At 45.6% G+C, this 17078-nt stretch overlaps 2 protein-coding genes across 5 annotated transcripts in view; both read right to left on the bottom strand.

The window, feature by feature from the left end:
• The window catches only part of ZDHHC14 (zinc finger DHHC-type palmitoyltransferase 14), a 275301-nt gene that overhangs the window by 20963 nt on the left and 237260 nt on the right, over positions 1-17078 (bottom strand). For all 4 annotated transcript variants that reach the window (XM_025422620.3, XM_025422618.3, XM_025422621.2 and 1 more), the window contains exons 5-7: positions 16419-16467; positions 1248-1350; positions 35-144 (exon numbers count right to left, since the gene is read on the bottom strand). In XM_025422620.3, coding sequence (XP_025278405.1) covers positions 35-144; positions 1248-1350; positions 16419-16467 — 262 coding nt within the window. The remainder of the gene's footprint in view (positions 1-34; positions 145-1247; positions 1351-16418; positions 16468-17078) is intronic.
• Positions 11562-14240, bottom strand: LOC112645599 (protein SET-like). The gene is made up of 3 exons (XM_025425257.3): positions 14136-14240; positions 13800-14019; positions 11562-12052 (listed from the first exon to the last, which is right to left on the bottom strand). The coding sequence occupies exons 1-3, from the start codon at positions 14238-14240 to the stop codon at positions 11562-11564; spliced, it is 816 nt and encodes a 271-aa protein (XP_025281042.1).

Here is a 17078-nt window from a genome sequence, read left to right as displayed (position 1 = left end):
TCCACTAAAGAGCATGACGCTCTCCAAATCTCACCTTGGAGAGATGGGCCCACACAGGGCAACACAGCAATTTGTAAAGATATTCCCGTAGCTGTAGGGATTGTAATTCTCTTTGCCTCTTTTATTTGACCAAGATCCTTTAATCTGAAAGAAAAGGAGAGTCAATAACACCAATGCCACAGTTTAGGTGAATTGGATTGTAAGAAGCTCATAAAGAATGCAAATCATTTTTACTCATTTCTTTGATAGGAGAAACTGAAGTATTTTCACAAGGAAAACTGACATTTACCCCAACCTTGGAAACATCCCCAAACAGCAGGTCAAATGAGGGGGAAAGTAACATTCTTTGGGGACAATGATCTCTTGTGTCTACTACGTGGTATACCAGCAGCTCAGCTCACAGAAGCCCATGGAGGTTTTTCTCAGATTCACAGCTGGCGTGCTCAACAGCCATGAAACGGATGGTGGCCAAGAGTTAACTGGGCTCCCCCAACTGCCAACTTCCAGCCTGCCTGAATCCGGCCTCACAATGTCACTGAAATAATTTCACAGGTTCAAATATCCACAGTTACGAAATACAGATAACTCCATTAATTTCTTAATTCACGTATCATCAAGCCTTTAAGGCAATCTGACTGAATCTGAGGCATTTAATCGCTGTACTGACAGAAACTTCTGTCAGAATCTAAATATTCAGAACAAAGAGGACCAGGCCAATGAGCAACATTTCCAACATCATGTTTCCTGTTCTTATCCCTCCTCTCCGGCCACATTAGGTCTAGGCAGATAATCCTGGACAAAACATCAAACTCTGGGTCGGGGCGGCCTCTTCCAAAAATGAGACGGAAGTGTTAAACGTGAGAGGTGGATTCATTCGTTCACCCCCTGCATGTCAGCCACTGTCTCTCTCCAGGGGATGTGTGACATGCGACTCACAAAACTACTGGAAAGGAAGAGAAGATAATCTCCTCCACTAGTGTTTGGAATTGGGTGTCACTTTGCAGGCCTCAGGATCTAAGGGACATGGTCAGAAAGTAGGACAATCCAGAGATTCCCAACTGGGAATCATGGAGGCCAACGTAGGAAGATGCTTCTACCTCACAATCTTGGCTCTCGGAGGCTCGCTCTGGAACGGGATGTGCAGAAGGCCCTGGCCCCCAAGCCCTCCTCCCCTCTCCCCCTCCGCCTCTGGACACAGACACCCCCACCCCCACCCCCACCCCGACCCCGGCCCACCAGGAACTTACATCTTCATTGGTGGTCTGGTTGGAGCTGATCAGGTACGTGTGGAAGCCCGACAGGCCGACTATAGACCAGACGGAGAAGAAGCACACCACAGCCTCCAGCACAGTGGCCCGGAGTCAAGGAGCAGAACGGGGAAGGCAGGGAAAGCTCTCGGGGTGTCTGAGGAGCCGGGATGGCGCGAGGCTTCGACGGGAAACACCCACAGACACTCCCTCAGGCCTGTCAGTCTGTCTGGTTTCACGTCAGGGCTGTCCCTAAGCCAGAGGAGCATCCTTCAGGGCCAGCCCCGCGGCCTCTCTCTTCCAGCTCCACCTCACTGGTGCTCAGGGAGCGATCACTGGGCTCCCTGAACGTTGCCTGTTTACTTCCTCACGGCTGGCCGTTCCCCTGGGCGTCACCCCACCTGCCCTTTGCCTTTCCCCGCAACACACTGTGCAGCCAGCGAAGCCGGGGGGAGGCTGGCGGGAGCCGGCAGCGGCCCAGGCCGCCAAGGGAAGGCTCGACGCTGAACATCACCGCAATCCCAGGCTTTAATCTCGCCTTCTGAATACCGAGGACTGTTGTGTCAACGGGTCTCTCCCCCAGCTTGATGCTGAGGGTGTGGGGAACTGTCACAGTTGGCAGTGAGGTGCGGTCCCGGCCACCGGCAACTATAAGCCTGGGCAGGCCTTATCTTCATGGCTTTCTCTCTCCCTGGATGGTCCCTTCACCAGTTGGTGGCTGCCCACCCGCACCTATGGTTGGGCTTCGGAGTCAGTGGGGGCATTTCTCAGAGTGGCATCAGGGTGAGGTGTATCTTTACTTACGAGGACCCCTTAGCCCGCCCGACACATAAGGCTATTTTCAGCTATTTGGTGGGCAACTAGGAAATGTGGATGTTGACCGACCAGACACTGAGCGATGAGGAGTTCAGAGTTCCACAAGATGCTCTATCACCGGAGGAGAGAAAGTGTGGTATTCTTCAACAGAGGAGATAAATCAACCCAGACTTTGGCAATTTGAAAGGACTAGAGAATTTTTCTGTCCCAAAAATGTTTATAAAATTCTATTTACAAGATACAGATGTTTCTCAGGGAAAAAAAATATCCATCATACGTCTGGGAGTTGCATCCCCCATCGTTAAGTTACAGGCCGGAGAAGCAAATACCCACGCGTTCTCGATGCTCCCACGGATTGAAGCCATAGATCATGCTGTAATACATCGCCATTGATTTTTTTTTTTTTTTAGGATTGGGTATAATTCATCTTTAGGCCATAGAAATGAATATCATATTCAGTACAGTGTCATAATCGGCCATGTCATTATTAATAAATACCATCGTCTGGGGTGGCATATAAAAATAAGAGAAATGAACAGGCTCCTGCCCTGACTTTCCACATCAGGATAAACTGCTGGCTCTGCTCTTGGAGAGGCAGAAAAACACTTTACTCTCCTAAGGTTTAAACTTCTAGAAACCGCAAGCACTCAGGAAAGCACCACTCTGAAATTAAATGGGTATCTGAAGAGGAGAAGAATGTGCTGCTGCCAGCTAGCTAAGACGAAAACAGCCCAGAGCACCCAGAGTCTTACAGATGCCAACCACCGTGCTCCTGGTGGGCCCCGTCTGTTCCTCAGGGAGGCAGGCAGGAGGTAAACAAAAGGGAGGGGTAGTTACATCACTTGAGAAGAGGAAAGTAAGTTGGAATTTTGGAAAAGCAGGTTAAGTATGGATAAGTAGGGAGGATCTGTGGGGGGCGAGAGAGAAGCAGACCCCACCCCAGGGCTGCCACCAGCCTGCGCACCCTTTTCATTTCTCCCAGGGTTGTTTGGGTAGGCAAGTGGTGATGAAGGGGGGTTTCGGGGACACATGGGGACACACGGATGGTGGCCCTTGTAGCAAAGATGGTCTCATTCTCAACTGGCTTCTCAAGGTGAGGGCTCACAGATGCCCCTCTTCTGACCATCCCAGCCCCCGTTTCGGGACAGACTGGGGAGGCAAGTCACACGGGGTTTGAAAGCAGAGGTGAAGTGGAGTGCAGGGAAAAGACAAGAGCTAGAAAGATCAGAGAGGAGGGGACACATGACAGAAGAGAAAGGATCAGGGTAGAAAAGGGAATAAAGAATGAAAGCAAAAGGTTTACTTGCTGAATAATACAGGCAGAGCCGAACTTCTGTCTCAGAAGTACTTTAGGTGTCTCTAAAAGTTTACGATCCAGGTAGAACGATGGTGATGTCAAAATATACATATGCGTGTATATGTATGCGTGCATATGCGTGAACCATATAAAAACTGGCGTGTCAAAGCGGAGGAGGATCACAGCATTTAGGGTGGCTACCGCTCGTGTTCTGGCTGCTGTTCCATTTGCAATGCCACTTAAAACGATCACTCCTCAAAGGAGGCATTGTTACCAGTGGACACAGAACTTTAAAGGCTTATAGCTCCAAAAATAAACTTGCAGTTTTCTATATTATCTTGTGAGCATTAGAGGCGATTTATAAATAGCAGAATGCAGTTGCATGGTTAGCTCACAGCTGTGTCAAAATGACATGAATTCAAGGCAGGATGCAGGATGCAGCCCACCTGCGCTTGCCACTGATAGCGGATCCCTCCCCCCCACCGTGTGTCTTAAGGAGTCGTCACCATCATCATAACCACTTGTGGCTGGTGTGTGTCTGGCTACGTGTCAGGTGGTACTCCAAAGGCTTCCCATGGATTAACTCACTATTGATCCTCAGTGACCCAGGGAGAAGTGTGATTCCCAATTACCCAATAAGGAAACTGAGGCAGAGAGCAGTTCAGTACTTTGCTTGAGAAATCGCAAAGCTGGGGATGGACCCCTGGAAGTGTGGTTGTGTCAGTGCAACAGAAAAGCCGTGGGCTGGATCCTTTCCTATTCCCGCTGAGGGCCCAGTGGCTCTAGGCTGACTATAACCCCTTACTGGGGGAGGTAGGGACCCTCCTTGTCACAGATTAGTGACCCTATGGCAGCTTGAGTAGACCACAACCCTTCAACTTCACTCTTAGGCTGGGGGACAAATATTTAAACAACACATCTTCTCACTGACTCGAAAGACAGATGTTGACAATATCTACGCCATTATAAGATCAATATAAATTTCTCTTGAATGTATCAAAACCCATTTACTGAGATTTTTAAAAGGGGAAATGAGGGAAAAACATGCCAATTCCACTAAGAGCCAATTTAATAAGCCGTTGGATGTTTATTGCTGCTGAGATGGTTCCAAATTATAGCAGTTACCATGGCCAGCTTCTGTCTCCCTCCAACCCCCAGTAAGACAGTGAGCTACTGCTGAGGCCAGGGGGGTGTCATTAAATTCCCTGTAGCTCCTAACCCATGATGTTGCATATCGAAGTACTCACTAGATAGCTGTGGGATGCAAAACCATGAAAAATGATGATGGGCAGACACGTCTCCATTGAGTTTCTGCACCATCCTAGGGGTGCCCGCTCTGTGCCTTTTTGTGGAACCAGCCCTGCATTTAGGACAGAAGCGGTGGGGAAGGATTCACTCCCTGCCCTAAGGAAGTAAGGGTCCGTTTGCCTGTGGGAAGTTAAGCAAGGTGAGAGTCCCTTGCATACACATGGGAAGAGTGTTGGGTTGGACAGCATGGTGGGGGCATCTCAGTATTTGGAAAATCACAAAAGGTGAGAGATCATGGAACTAAAGATTTTTTAACCTTTCTGGATCCCCCCTCTTTTCTCAGAAAAAATGCACACGTAATTATTTCCTTATAATTTCAGGAGTTTTACAAACTCCCCTGACACCTCTCCATAGATACACAAGGACCTGTTAAGATGTCCTGATTTATTTTAATCCCTTAATTTTACAGGTAGGAAGCTGAGTCCCGGAGAAGTCAAGCCTCTTATAAAAACTCACACAGTAGTTCATGGTAGAACTAAACTAGAACTTGGTCTCCAGAACTTCTAGGACACAAAGAACCCTTCCCAAGGCCCCATGTGATGGCAGTGTCACAAGACAGGCTGTCATCTGGGGGCTCGGAGCATACAGCAACAAGGCTGAGACCACCACGCTCATTATTCTCATGGTCTTTGTCTCTCTTAGTATGTCACCAGCCATCTTTCCATTTTCCAGCAATCAGGCTGGTGATGGTATTTTTTGCCAAATCCAGATAATAGTTTATTTTAAGAAGTCTGTGTTTCATGTGCATTTCTTCACTGACCCAAACCCCCTGGATTCCAGAATGGTGGGAGAAGCCAAGTCCAGGAGCTGCCTCTTCTTGAGCACTGAGCTTACGAGGCTCTGGGGGGCACTTCTCTATGGAGCCAGAGCCCTCCAGCATTTTAATATGCTTCAGGTCTCTGTCGTGGGTTCTGATGTTTAAAATGTAAGAAACCAATGTTCTTGGTAATCTTTTTTCTCCCCTAAAAATTACAGTAAATTCGGCAATGCTTCCTTACAGGAAGAGTTTTGATGGAAGAGTGGGTATCAGCAAGATTTCCCTTTCTTCTCCAGATTTAGCGTCTATGTCAGCATTTAATGCTTGTAAATATTTGGGTTCAGGAATTTGTCAGCATGTTTTCCTCATCCATCGGATGGGGAAATTCTTAGAGATGGGAAAATACAGCTTGTGTCCCCCTCACCCGAGTGCCATCTCTGTGTTTGGGGTGGGGTCTTCACATCTAAGTGATTCATGTGACAGACACATGGGAAGTCATGGAGACCCTTCAGTCTGGATCACGTGAACATCATCTCTCATTCTCTGAAATCCTTTTGTCCTACATTCTTTAATACTGAGAAATAAAGGTGCATGTTCTCCCCAATTAATCTATGAAGTCACTGTAATTCCCATCAAAATTCCAACTGGAATTTTAAAAGAGAAATTAGACAAACTGACTCTAAAATTCATCACAGAGAGAAAATGTGCAAGAATGGGTAAGAAAACTTGGGGGGAAAATCAAGGGTTAGGGGATGGGAGGAGAACGTTTAGTAAACAAAAGGAGGTGAGAGTGTGAAAGAGACGTGTGGGCAAGTAGAGGTACTGAAGGCATTTCAAATTAGGGGCAGAAGAATACACTGGTGGTTCTCAAAATGTGGCCCGTGGAACCTTAGGGTCCCTGAGATACTTCAGGGAAACCCCCAGGTCAGAGCTATTTTCCTATTGATGCTATTCTCTCCTTTGAGGGCTTCATCTAGAGGCTGCATGATGCAAGACTCATGTCCTCGCTCTCAGCAAAATAGGATGACTGCTGGTGCATTCTGTGTTTTAAAAATTTCTCAGCTAGTTTTAAACATGACCTCTAGAAATTTATATATATATATTTAAGATATCTAAATACTCGTCAACAGAAGCATACACTATGGTTCCTTTGCCTTCTGAAATTCTATATATATATAGAAATATATATATATCTCTATAATCTACATAAACAGAAGCTCTTTGGGTCCTCAATAATTTTTAAGAGTAAAAGAGTCCTGAGATCAAAAAGTTTGAGAACTGCCAGAATAGAATAGTGAGCATTACTGGGACACATCACTAAACATTTGGGAAAAATAAAGTGAGAATTTTAGTAAACACACACACAATCAGATTACAGAGAATTTACTCTAACTGAAGAAATAAAATATAAAAGAGGAAAAGAAAGGAAATAGTCTTACAATTTGGAAGTAGAAATATAAGTTACAAAATCTAGGAGTCATTATAGTCAATCTATAAAACTTATAGATTGATTTCATTAAAAAGTTAACCTTTTTTGTATTAAAATTAAGTTAAAAGGTAACTGACAAGTTGGGAGAAAAATATTGGCAAGAGATATTAAATGGTTATTGTTGAGAATAAAGAACATGTTAATAGGAAAAGAACACAGAACCGGATTACAAAATGGACAGAATACGGACTGGCATGTTGTGGCAATGGAAAAAAAGTCAACGAGCAGGAAAATAAGCACAGGTGACTATTATCCAGAAAATGGAAATTAAAACAATGATTTATTTCCCCCCCAACGAACTAGCAAAAGTCACAGAACCGATGACATCCAATGTGGGTAAAGGTGTGAGGAACTAGGAGGACAAATTGGTACCACCCCTTTAGGGGACAATGTGGCATGCCTCATTAACTTCCATCTCAGAGATTCCACATTTAGCTGTCAATCCTGCAGAAACACTACTTGTGTGTAAGGAGACATGTGCAAGAGCACTCACTGCCTCATTTTTTAAGCAGTAAAAAAAATTAAGAAATCTAAGTACTCATCAACGGAAGCATACACTATGGTTCCTCTGCCTTCTGAAATTCTCTAAAGCAATTGAGAAAAAATGAGGTAGATCCACATGTTGACACGGAAGTTATCTTCAGGAAATATTTAAAAATCAAACCATTGGATAATGCAAAGATTATGACCCTTTTTAGATAGAAACTGTCCCTGCAACAGTATATTGTTATGTGTATGGATTCCTAGAATACCACCTGGGAAGACCCACAAAAACAGACAATTCTTACAAAACGATGGAGGAACGGTCAAGAGCAGCACTCCTTTTTTTACTCTTATGTTTCCATTTGAAATCTTTTACAGTGAGAGTATGGTCTTGTTATCCTTGAGTGATTTAAGAAACCCGACACCATCCTCCCCCACTTTGTGACCTCATGAGAGGTCATCTGATGCTTATTCTTCATGGGACTCCCTCAGTCTGACTGGCTAGGGGCAGCAGGAAAGCATCTTGGTTCCCTGCGTGGGGAGAGGGGCTGGTGGTGGGGAGATCCGGACTCGAGTTCTGGCAATACCACTGAGCACAAATTGAGGTCATGTGACCCTTCAGTGCAGGCCCAGCTGTCGGGACCTAAGGACACCTGTCCTACCTATTTTCTGGGGTCCCTCCGAGGATCCACAGATAGGGGGATAGGAGGGTTTATCCTGAAAGCCGAGTGTAGCTAGCAAAGACCTGTGCTGCCTTCATGAATCGTGCAATGGGCAGTAGGGCGTCCCTCCTTTCTGAGAGCACTGAGCCAACCGCAAGCCTACTACCAAATTCCATTAAAACAGAACCATGCCCATTAGGCCATCGGTGCCTTTCAGACAGTGTACCTCGAAATGAATGCAAATTTGGGATAAAACGGCTCTCCATCAAAAGCCTCCACACACATAGAATCAATTACTGTTTGATTTACCAACCACTGAAGACTCCCGCTCGTTCGGGAGCGCTGAACAATAAGTCATGATTAAAAATGACTGTAATCCTTTTAATTGGATGTTAATGCCATTTCATTGCAATGCTTGTTGATCATGGGGCTTCCCCTCTCGGGCTCCTCCTCTGATGACACGGGTGGCCTGGGGTCCCCTCCCTGTGGGGCTCTAGCAGACCCTCAAAGCCGGTGAGCCGGTAGGCGTAGCCACGTGGCTCTCCTGGCACCACGTGACTGGTTCCCCATTTCTTATGAGGTTGTAGCCCTGTCACCGCAGGCTCATGACTTTTTCACCTTTCTATATTTCATGCAAGGAACCAAGGAGGATCCAAAAGTTGCTCTAGCCTCACGTGGAGGTTCCTGGGGGGTCATCTCTTAGTTCTGCTTCTAAATATATTTCAAATAGGACTAATTTCTCCCAAAGCCAGCGCTAGCTATCTCCCTTTTCTGTTGTGTCCTCTTTCCCCTGGACACCCAGGGCTGAACCCTCAGAATGGGCTCTGAAACCCCCTCCTGTCCCCTCTGCAGTACTGATCTGATTGCCTAGCTGTCAGCTGAGCTGTCCCCTTGTCACCCATTCCAATTTTGGGGGTCTTTCCCCTGCAAAAGTCTCCTCCCTCCCTCCGTGTGTTCCCTGCTGCAAGATGAATTCTTAAGAACACAATAATAACAAAACCCAGCTGCGATGAGTTCATTCACCTGCCAAAGCTGTAATCTGGTCCCACTCCTCACAGGTACACGATGAGGTAGGGGCCCTTCCCTTCCTGGGAGCACTCTTGACCGCCACCCCCCAACCAGGGCTGAGCTATCACAGCACCCTCCCGCTACACCCACTGTGTGCATGAGTCCCAAGTGCATCTGTGTACTTATACCATCTGGGCAGAGGGCCCGTTGACTGGAAGCACCTTTGAACTGCTGTAGCCAGCACCCTGCAGACCCTGCTGAGCGATGAACACACCCTAGTGAACACAAAGCTGGCTCCAGCCCTACGGGGACACCAGGCCTTGCTCAGGCTCTTGGCCCTGCTTGGGACCTCGCCCCTCCATGTCCTGTTGGAACTTGCCTCATCTTTCCAAGCCCCGTGCAGACACCACCTGCCAAAGCTTTTCCTGATTTCCCTGCACGAGGCCCTTCTGGACCTCCACCCCCACCTCGAGCATGCTCTGATCCTTGACACCACTTAAGACTTACGCTGCTTTTCAGAAATCCGAGTCATCCACCAGATCTTGGCATCAACAGATGCTCGTCAAGAAGAATGAATCAGCCTGCCCACCCTCGCTGCTCTGCCCTCTTTGACAGAAGGGCGGGTGTATCCTTCTCCACTTTGTAACCATGGCAGATTTCGCACGTAGTGGGTGTTCGGTTGAATGGTCTTGAGAGAAACAGATGCCCAGTGGACCTTCTCTGTTGGAACCTGTCCGGCTGTGTGGACGGAAGACTGAGTGCCATCCTTTGTGGAGAACACTCTCCTTTTGTCTCTCCCTGGAGAAGGCCAGGCATTCCTGAGAGTCTGTAGCACCTAGCCACCACTGCCTCTGCTCATCTGAGGCTGAGATGAGAAGGAGGAAATGGCCCCAGGCCACTGGGAGATAGGGAGAGAGGTGGAGGGAGGGCTGGCCAGGGGCTCTGAGGCCCGGGTGCCTTCCTTGCCCTCACTCACCACGGGTGGGCTCTGGGGTGGGCTTGCTGGCTCTTCCCTGCGTGTCCTCCTCCTCCTCCTCCTCCTCCTCCTCCTCCTCCAAACTCTGTCCACTCAAACTAGACACCGTCCAGTCCAGACTACGTACTAAGTGAGCTGATGGGTTCCTTTCTCCTGAGGTCCTGCTGTTGTCACACAGGCCCCATGAGGCACTTCAGTTATTTCCATCATTTGTGCCAGTATTTCTGAGAAGTTGTCTCGATTAGTTGTTAATTAGCCACCTGTGTTTCTAATTTCTCTCATTTCCTCCACAACATGGCTTTTAGTTGGATATTTTGCAGTAAATCCACTGGGAGAAAAACCTTTGCCTGTGTCCTGATTCCTCATCAGGATATTTTGACACCACGGTCAGGAGATCAGATGGGAGGCCACTGAAAAATTTTAAACTTAAGTTACTTTCTTGCCCGAGAACACTCAACAGGGTCACGTGCAGCGGCTACATGGGACTCCAGTCCGGTGCTCAGGCAACTCCCCAGAAAATCTCTTGTTTTAAGAACTTGGTGTGGTATGGACTCCTGCTCCACACAGACAACAGGGCTGGAGAGGATGAGCTCAGGGCAGCAGGGTCGTCAGCCAGGGAACAGTCTCCATGAGTGGTTTTTTTTTTGTGTGTGTGTACACATTTAGTTTTATTGTAACAAAGCAACTTGTACACTTTTAACGTTTCAAACTGAGTATCTTTCCTTTCCAGTGAAACAAAAAGAAAATTTAAAAATAAACAGGAACAAAATTACAATAGAGAATGTCAATTCCAAATAAGATCCTACAGGTTCTGCTGATTCTCCCATCGAGTGGCAGGGCTCAAGTCATCATTAGGAGAGTTTTATTTTAAAAGTGTCATCTTAAACTGCAAGGATGTCCGTTAAACATCACAATTAAACATGCCAAAGGAGAAGCCATGTTGTCAAAATGCCCACTTAACCCACCCAAACATCTCAAACCCACCCTTTGCTGACCTTCTATAACCCCATTTTTTTTAAGTTTTTTTTTTCTTTTTTTAAACAAGAAAAAGTAGACAGGTACATGTTGGTAAATGCTAACTGTCCATATTCACATAGAGACACAGTGTAATCTCTGAGCCCAATATACAGAGAAAGGAGGAAAAAAGCTAGAATTCTATGCACTACTACACAGGGGCCTAGCACCCTCCAGCTTACAGCAGAGCTAAGGGAGCAGAAGGTTTTTCTTTTTTTCCCACAGAGCACGGTGGTGTTGAGTCCATAAAGTTTTTGTTGAGACAGGAAGGAATAAAAATGAATTTGGAACAGAAAGGGGTAGAGATTCTTTTCCCGCTGTATTCTGCTCCAAAGTATTTCCCCCCAAAATAAGTTGAGAACAATGGTATAAAGGGAGAGAAAAGAGACTTCAAAAACCAGGGCAAATGAGCACAATGGGGGGGGGGGTGGGGTAAGAGATGCAACTTGCTCCCAGGGACTGGAGAAAATTAAAAAAGGAAGGTTGGAATCCATCAGTGTTCCATTAGTCATCTTCTCCTTCATCCTCCTCTCCTTCCTCCCCCTCATTATCATCTTCATCTTCTTCACCTTCATCCTCATCTCCTTCTTCATCAATATCTTCCAATCCTTCTTCTTCTTCATCATCATCATCATCTTCTTCTCCTTCTCCTTCTTCATCATCCATATCAGGAACCAAGTAGTACTGTAATGGATTTGGCCAAATATCATCTTTGATGACCTCTCCTAACTCATCTGCACCTGCATCAGAATGGTCAGTAAACCAGGTGAAGAAGCTCTCTGGTTCCTCATGCTGTCTCTTCCTGCTGGCTTTGTTCTGCGTTTGACTTGAACGTTTTGTCAAATCCTTTCCAGATTTCCATTTGATTTCAGTGGACTTTGACGATGGATCACCACTCTCATTCAGATGAAATTCTTTGGAGAGAACTTTATTTTCGAAGTAAGAGCTTTCGTCAAAATAAAAATCTATTCTGTAACCTGATTTAATATCTTCAAATCAGCCTCATCATCAGAAATCTACCACCTCCAAAGAGACTCCCAAACTCTCAGGGCCTCAGCAATGGGAGGGAGCTTGGAGGTATTAACATGATCTGATGCTAGAACCTCCTACCACACCGGCTGGCATGATCCACCCTTTTGCGGGCCACCCCTAGTCTCTGTGACCTCATTGTTGCCCCAGTGGTGAGCACCCCTTTCTCTGGGAGCTGAAAACAGCCCCTTGGAAACACTGCCTGGCCATCCCCTACCACTTCCAAAACCACACGGGTGTCCCCAGGAAAGGCAGGAGCCCAAAATACTGAACAGATATCCTAATGGGATCCAGCTTTACCACACATAGATTATCACTAATAACCAGAACTTAATATTTTTTCAAAAACACAGCACAACCTCATAGAACCCAAAGCATGTTTTTTCTTCTGGAATACAAATTCATGATAAATCACCAGACTCAATGCTTCTTATTAGACCCACTTGATAGAAGGAGGGATTCTTCTTCAAAGCAGGTATTGAAAACAGAGAAAACCCATCAGCACAGAGAGCCTGTAGGCAGTCATAGCAATCAGGGGAGGAGTGGCCAGTGGCACATGAAACAATTAATGTTCTTTGTAATTAAAAAAAAACCCCAGCACCTCACTTTTTAGTATGGGTAAGTCCGATGTTCCTAAAGTTTTCCACCGCTTCCAGAAGGAGTGAAGAAGATTCAAATTGGGACTGCTATTCAGGCTGCTTCCATCATCTCCCCACCCATCTCTATCCTGCTGGGCTGCTGTGCTGTCACATTCCCCCTGGCATCTTGCTCTTGGTCCCCAATTTTCTCTGGGAGAAAATCAGACAGTCTTTATGTCAGCTCTGGTAGCTGCCCTGGGATATTCTGGCTTCAGCCTTCAGCTTTAGGTCACCTTTTTACCAGCAGGAGCCCAATATGACAGTGGATTAAAAAGTGCCACAAAATCTGACTTCAGGAGAGGACACACACACACATACACACACACACACACACTTTGTGTGTGTGTACATATATACATATACATATATATGTACACACACATACACCATATATGTGATATGTGTGTATGTCTGTGTACATATATACTAACCCATCAACTCTGTCCGCCCCCCTCCTAGAGTGACACAAAGGTTGAAAAGGAAGCGGGGACAGACATAGACTCAGAAGTGAGCTGGATCATTAGAGAGCTTCATGGATGGGTCTAGAAAGAAATCCTCTTAAATCAGCCTGCACTTGAATGCCTGATTCCAGGGCACCTCCTCCTCAAAGGCCTGTGGGGCTGACAGAACAGGGACCCCCCAAAGACGTCCTAATCCTTGGCATCTGTGAATATAACCTATATGGCAAAAGGGAGTTGTATACTGGAGGTCACAGACCCTGAGATGGGATGATTATCCTGAATTCTCAGGTTGCGGCTACTCTTTAAAAAGTAGAGAGCTTTTCTGGCTGAGGTCAGAGTGATGGGTGGAAGAGAGGCAGGAGAGCTTCAAAGTGTGGGAGGGACCTGACCCGTTGCTGCTGGCTTTGAAGAGCAAGGAAGAAATGAATCAGAGAAAGCAGCAAAGAAAGGGGCCTTAGTCCTGTAGCCCACGAACTTGGTCAACCACCTGAACCAGCCCAAGAGAGGATCCCCCCTGCAGCTTCTGGATAAGAGTCCAGGCTGGTGACACCTTGATTTTAGCACTGTGGGACCCAGAGCAGAAAAAAGCCAAGCCTGCTGGACTTCTGACCTACAGAGTGGCACAACAATTAATTTATATTGCTTTAAGCCTCCAAAATACAGCTGGGCGCATGCTGGGGCTGTGCTGATGGAGGGCTGGCCTGGAACAGGTAGGACATCCAGCAGCTGTGTCTGGATGCCGTAAGGGGCCTTCATGCTTTCAAAGTGGGCTGTGGCGTCGCTGGCTCTCACTGGACCATGTGGCTGCCAAGCTCCAGAATGTGGAGGACATGCCTGGGTGACACCCACAAAGCAAAAACCTTGGCATCTAGATATGGCAACACCATTGGAAAGGCAGTGGCTGAGATTTTGTGAGTTTTCAAAGTCTGGGCCACATAAAAACTCTTTACCTCTACCTGAGAACGATATTTCCAGGGAAAATAGCCTGAACCTAGGAAGAGTGTTTCTCTTTCTTCTCCTTTCCACACAAACTGTTTCTCCAGCAAAGTCAGCATGCTGCTTTTTCTACCAGCATTTGTCTATTCTCCTTCTTGGGGAACACAATGCTCTTGATTATACCCACTATGGGCACAGCCAAATCATGAGAATGAGCAGACGTGTGTGCTCTAAAAGAAGGTTCTGGCAGAGACCACCCATTGCACATATTGCCACAAAAAGAAGCTTCTTTGAAATCACTCCTGTCATGCACGTAAACCATACTCCCATGCTGGATGTTCTCACTCATATTCCATATAACTGATTTTGTCACCGTAGCATGTCAAGTACAAAGTGGCTGACTCTTGCAGGTCAAAAACTTCAAGATACAAAAGGGTTGAAAGAAATAACCTTAGATCTCTAATTAATTATGAGGGTAGCAGGAAACCAGGACTCGCTACCTGGTCCTTCCTCATGATATGATATGATAAGATCCATGAGTTGGGGGGACACCTGGGTGGCTCAGTGGTTGAACTTCTGCCTTTGTTTGGCTCAGGTTGTGATCCCAGGGTCCTGGAGTCAAGTGCCGCATCAGGCTCCCTGCAGGAAGCCTGCTTCTCCCTCTGCTTATGTCCCTGCCTCTCTCTTTCTGTGTCTCTCATGAATGAATGAATGAATGAATGAATGAATGAATGATTTATAATAATAATAATAATAATAATAATTAATAATAAAGATCCATGAGTTGGGTGATCTGTAATAGACACCACGAAGCCCTGCCAGCAGCAAACTATATTATAAAATGCTATATGACCAGCATGTTTTCACGATGTGACCAATTTCCTGAAAGACAGCTGAGCCTCTTTTTCTGGGAAGAAAAGACAAAGCTTGACTGTAAGATATGCCAAAGCAACATGTCTTGAAAATAGAAGAGCACAGAGATGATGGCGGAGGGGGTCACCCCTGGCAGGGCTGGGGAGAAGGATGGAGAATGACATTTCCCATGGGTGTTCTTAGCAGCCATGAACATGGAGAATTCCATTCTCAGGACTACCTTTCCTTCTGGCTAACTTATAGTTAGCTCTTGCCCCCTTTAACAGAAGACAGGACATACCTGTAAAATGTATTCTGCAAGTCCCCCTTGTATATCTTCCATATGTCCCTGTTCCCTTTGTAAGAAATTAGTTGACTATAGAATCTGTACCTCCAAACAATATTCTGTGCTATCTGTAAACACAGAAGCACCAAAAAGGAGATGCTTTATATAATGCAAATACATACAAGACCACATTTGTTTTCAGGTATCTTAATGTCACACACACACACACACACACACACACACACACCCGCTCCACACTGTGTACCCCAGCTCCTAGGGACATGAGGCGGGTACAAGATATGTACCTCTTAGTAAAGTTCTTCATTCATTGTTTAAGAATTCTCTACCACAAGATAAGATTACTTCTGGGAGTAATGAGAAGTTCAAGTCCAGCCTACTTGGTTATATGAAAAAGAAAGAGAGCTGGGTCCCAGATGGAGCCAGGTCAATGGGTCCAGGAGGCCAACTCTATAGTAATGAACATGAAACTTAGGGGGACAGGTGAGGCAGGGAGCCCATTCAAGCACATCATGGGTGAACATTTTTCTTTCAAGAAGTTCAAAATACGATGGCACGTGCCCATACATACTCTTTGGTAGGATGGGATTAATCCAATTGACTTGAGATTGACCATCTTTAGTCCATTCAAGACTGAGAAAAAGTGTTCTGTTCCTGGAAATAATAAAGGTTATCTGGACTGCCTGAAGGCATGACAAAGGCACACCCAGAAGGAATCTATAGAGGGGGTCAGAGGATTCTCATCTGGTAACCTCACGGTGAGAAGGTGACCCACACATGGGCATCTATAAATACTCTGCAGGGATCAAAATGAGGTCAGCTGGACCTTGCAAGCCCTTCTCCCCAACCAACCTGATTTAACACAAATCAATGCAGGGTGAACAAGAATTTACACTTGGCTTTCTAGCTAAAGAGCACTTCAATTTAAACATGGCTAAATGAGTCATGTCGAGGTTCGAGCATTCAGACATGACTACTCATGGCCAATGAATATAGGGTTTTTTTTTTTTTGATGGAATGAAAGAGAATACAATTTCTGAGAAGAAAAGCCAAGGCACAGATGAAGAGGTCGTTGAGTAGAAAGTCAGCCCAATACTTAACACATTAGCATTGTGAAAAACAGGGCAACCAGAAAGGATATCTTGCAGGACTGTCCTTAAGAGCATTGAGGAATCCTGTCTGTTGTGAACCTGTGGAAATGAAACCAAAGTTTAGCATTTAAAAACCTTCACCTCCAGAAAAACAGCCTTCGTGTTGAAAGCTCCCTCATCTACATAAAAATAATAGGTGTCTAAAGATCAATTAAACAATTATATTTTGTTGTGCTACGGCACCCAATATGCTGATCAGGGATTGAGATTCCACTGAAGTTATTCAACAAGAAAATGGCAGATTCATAATTAGACCCAACATCTGCAGGATATTTTTTCAATAAAAGCAGATGGATGTCTGCATACTTTCCCATAAATTATAGTTTGATTACCCCTTTGTTTTCCTCATTTTAATAGGAAAACAGAATACTGTATGCTATTTTTTTCCTCTTCTTTTATGAAAGACTGTTTTTCCAAAGTTTGTTAACTGTTGACCTCGGACATGCTATATACTAGGCTACATATAAAAGACATCTTCATCTGCACCCAGAGTAAATAAACTCAGAGAGCTGGAGTTTATTACTCACTCCTTTAAGAGTGAATAGTTTGTGCAAAGAAATTTCTCTAGGGCTTTGAGTAAAGAGGCATCTGACAAGAAGCCATTTTTATGTGCTGGCTTCATGGTTTTTAAACACAAAGGCCCATGTGGA

This window comes from Canis lupus, chromosome 1, assembly GCF_003254725.2.
Source record: "Canis lupus dingo isolate Sandy chromosome 1, ASM325472v2, whole genome shotgun sequence".
Classification (NCBI taxonomy): domain Eukaryota; kingdom Metazoa; phylum Chordata; class Mammalia; order Carnivora; family Canidae; genus Canis; species Canis lupus.
This window is presented reverse-complemented; position numbering and strand designations above follow the sequence as displayed.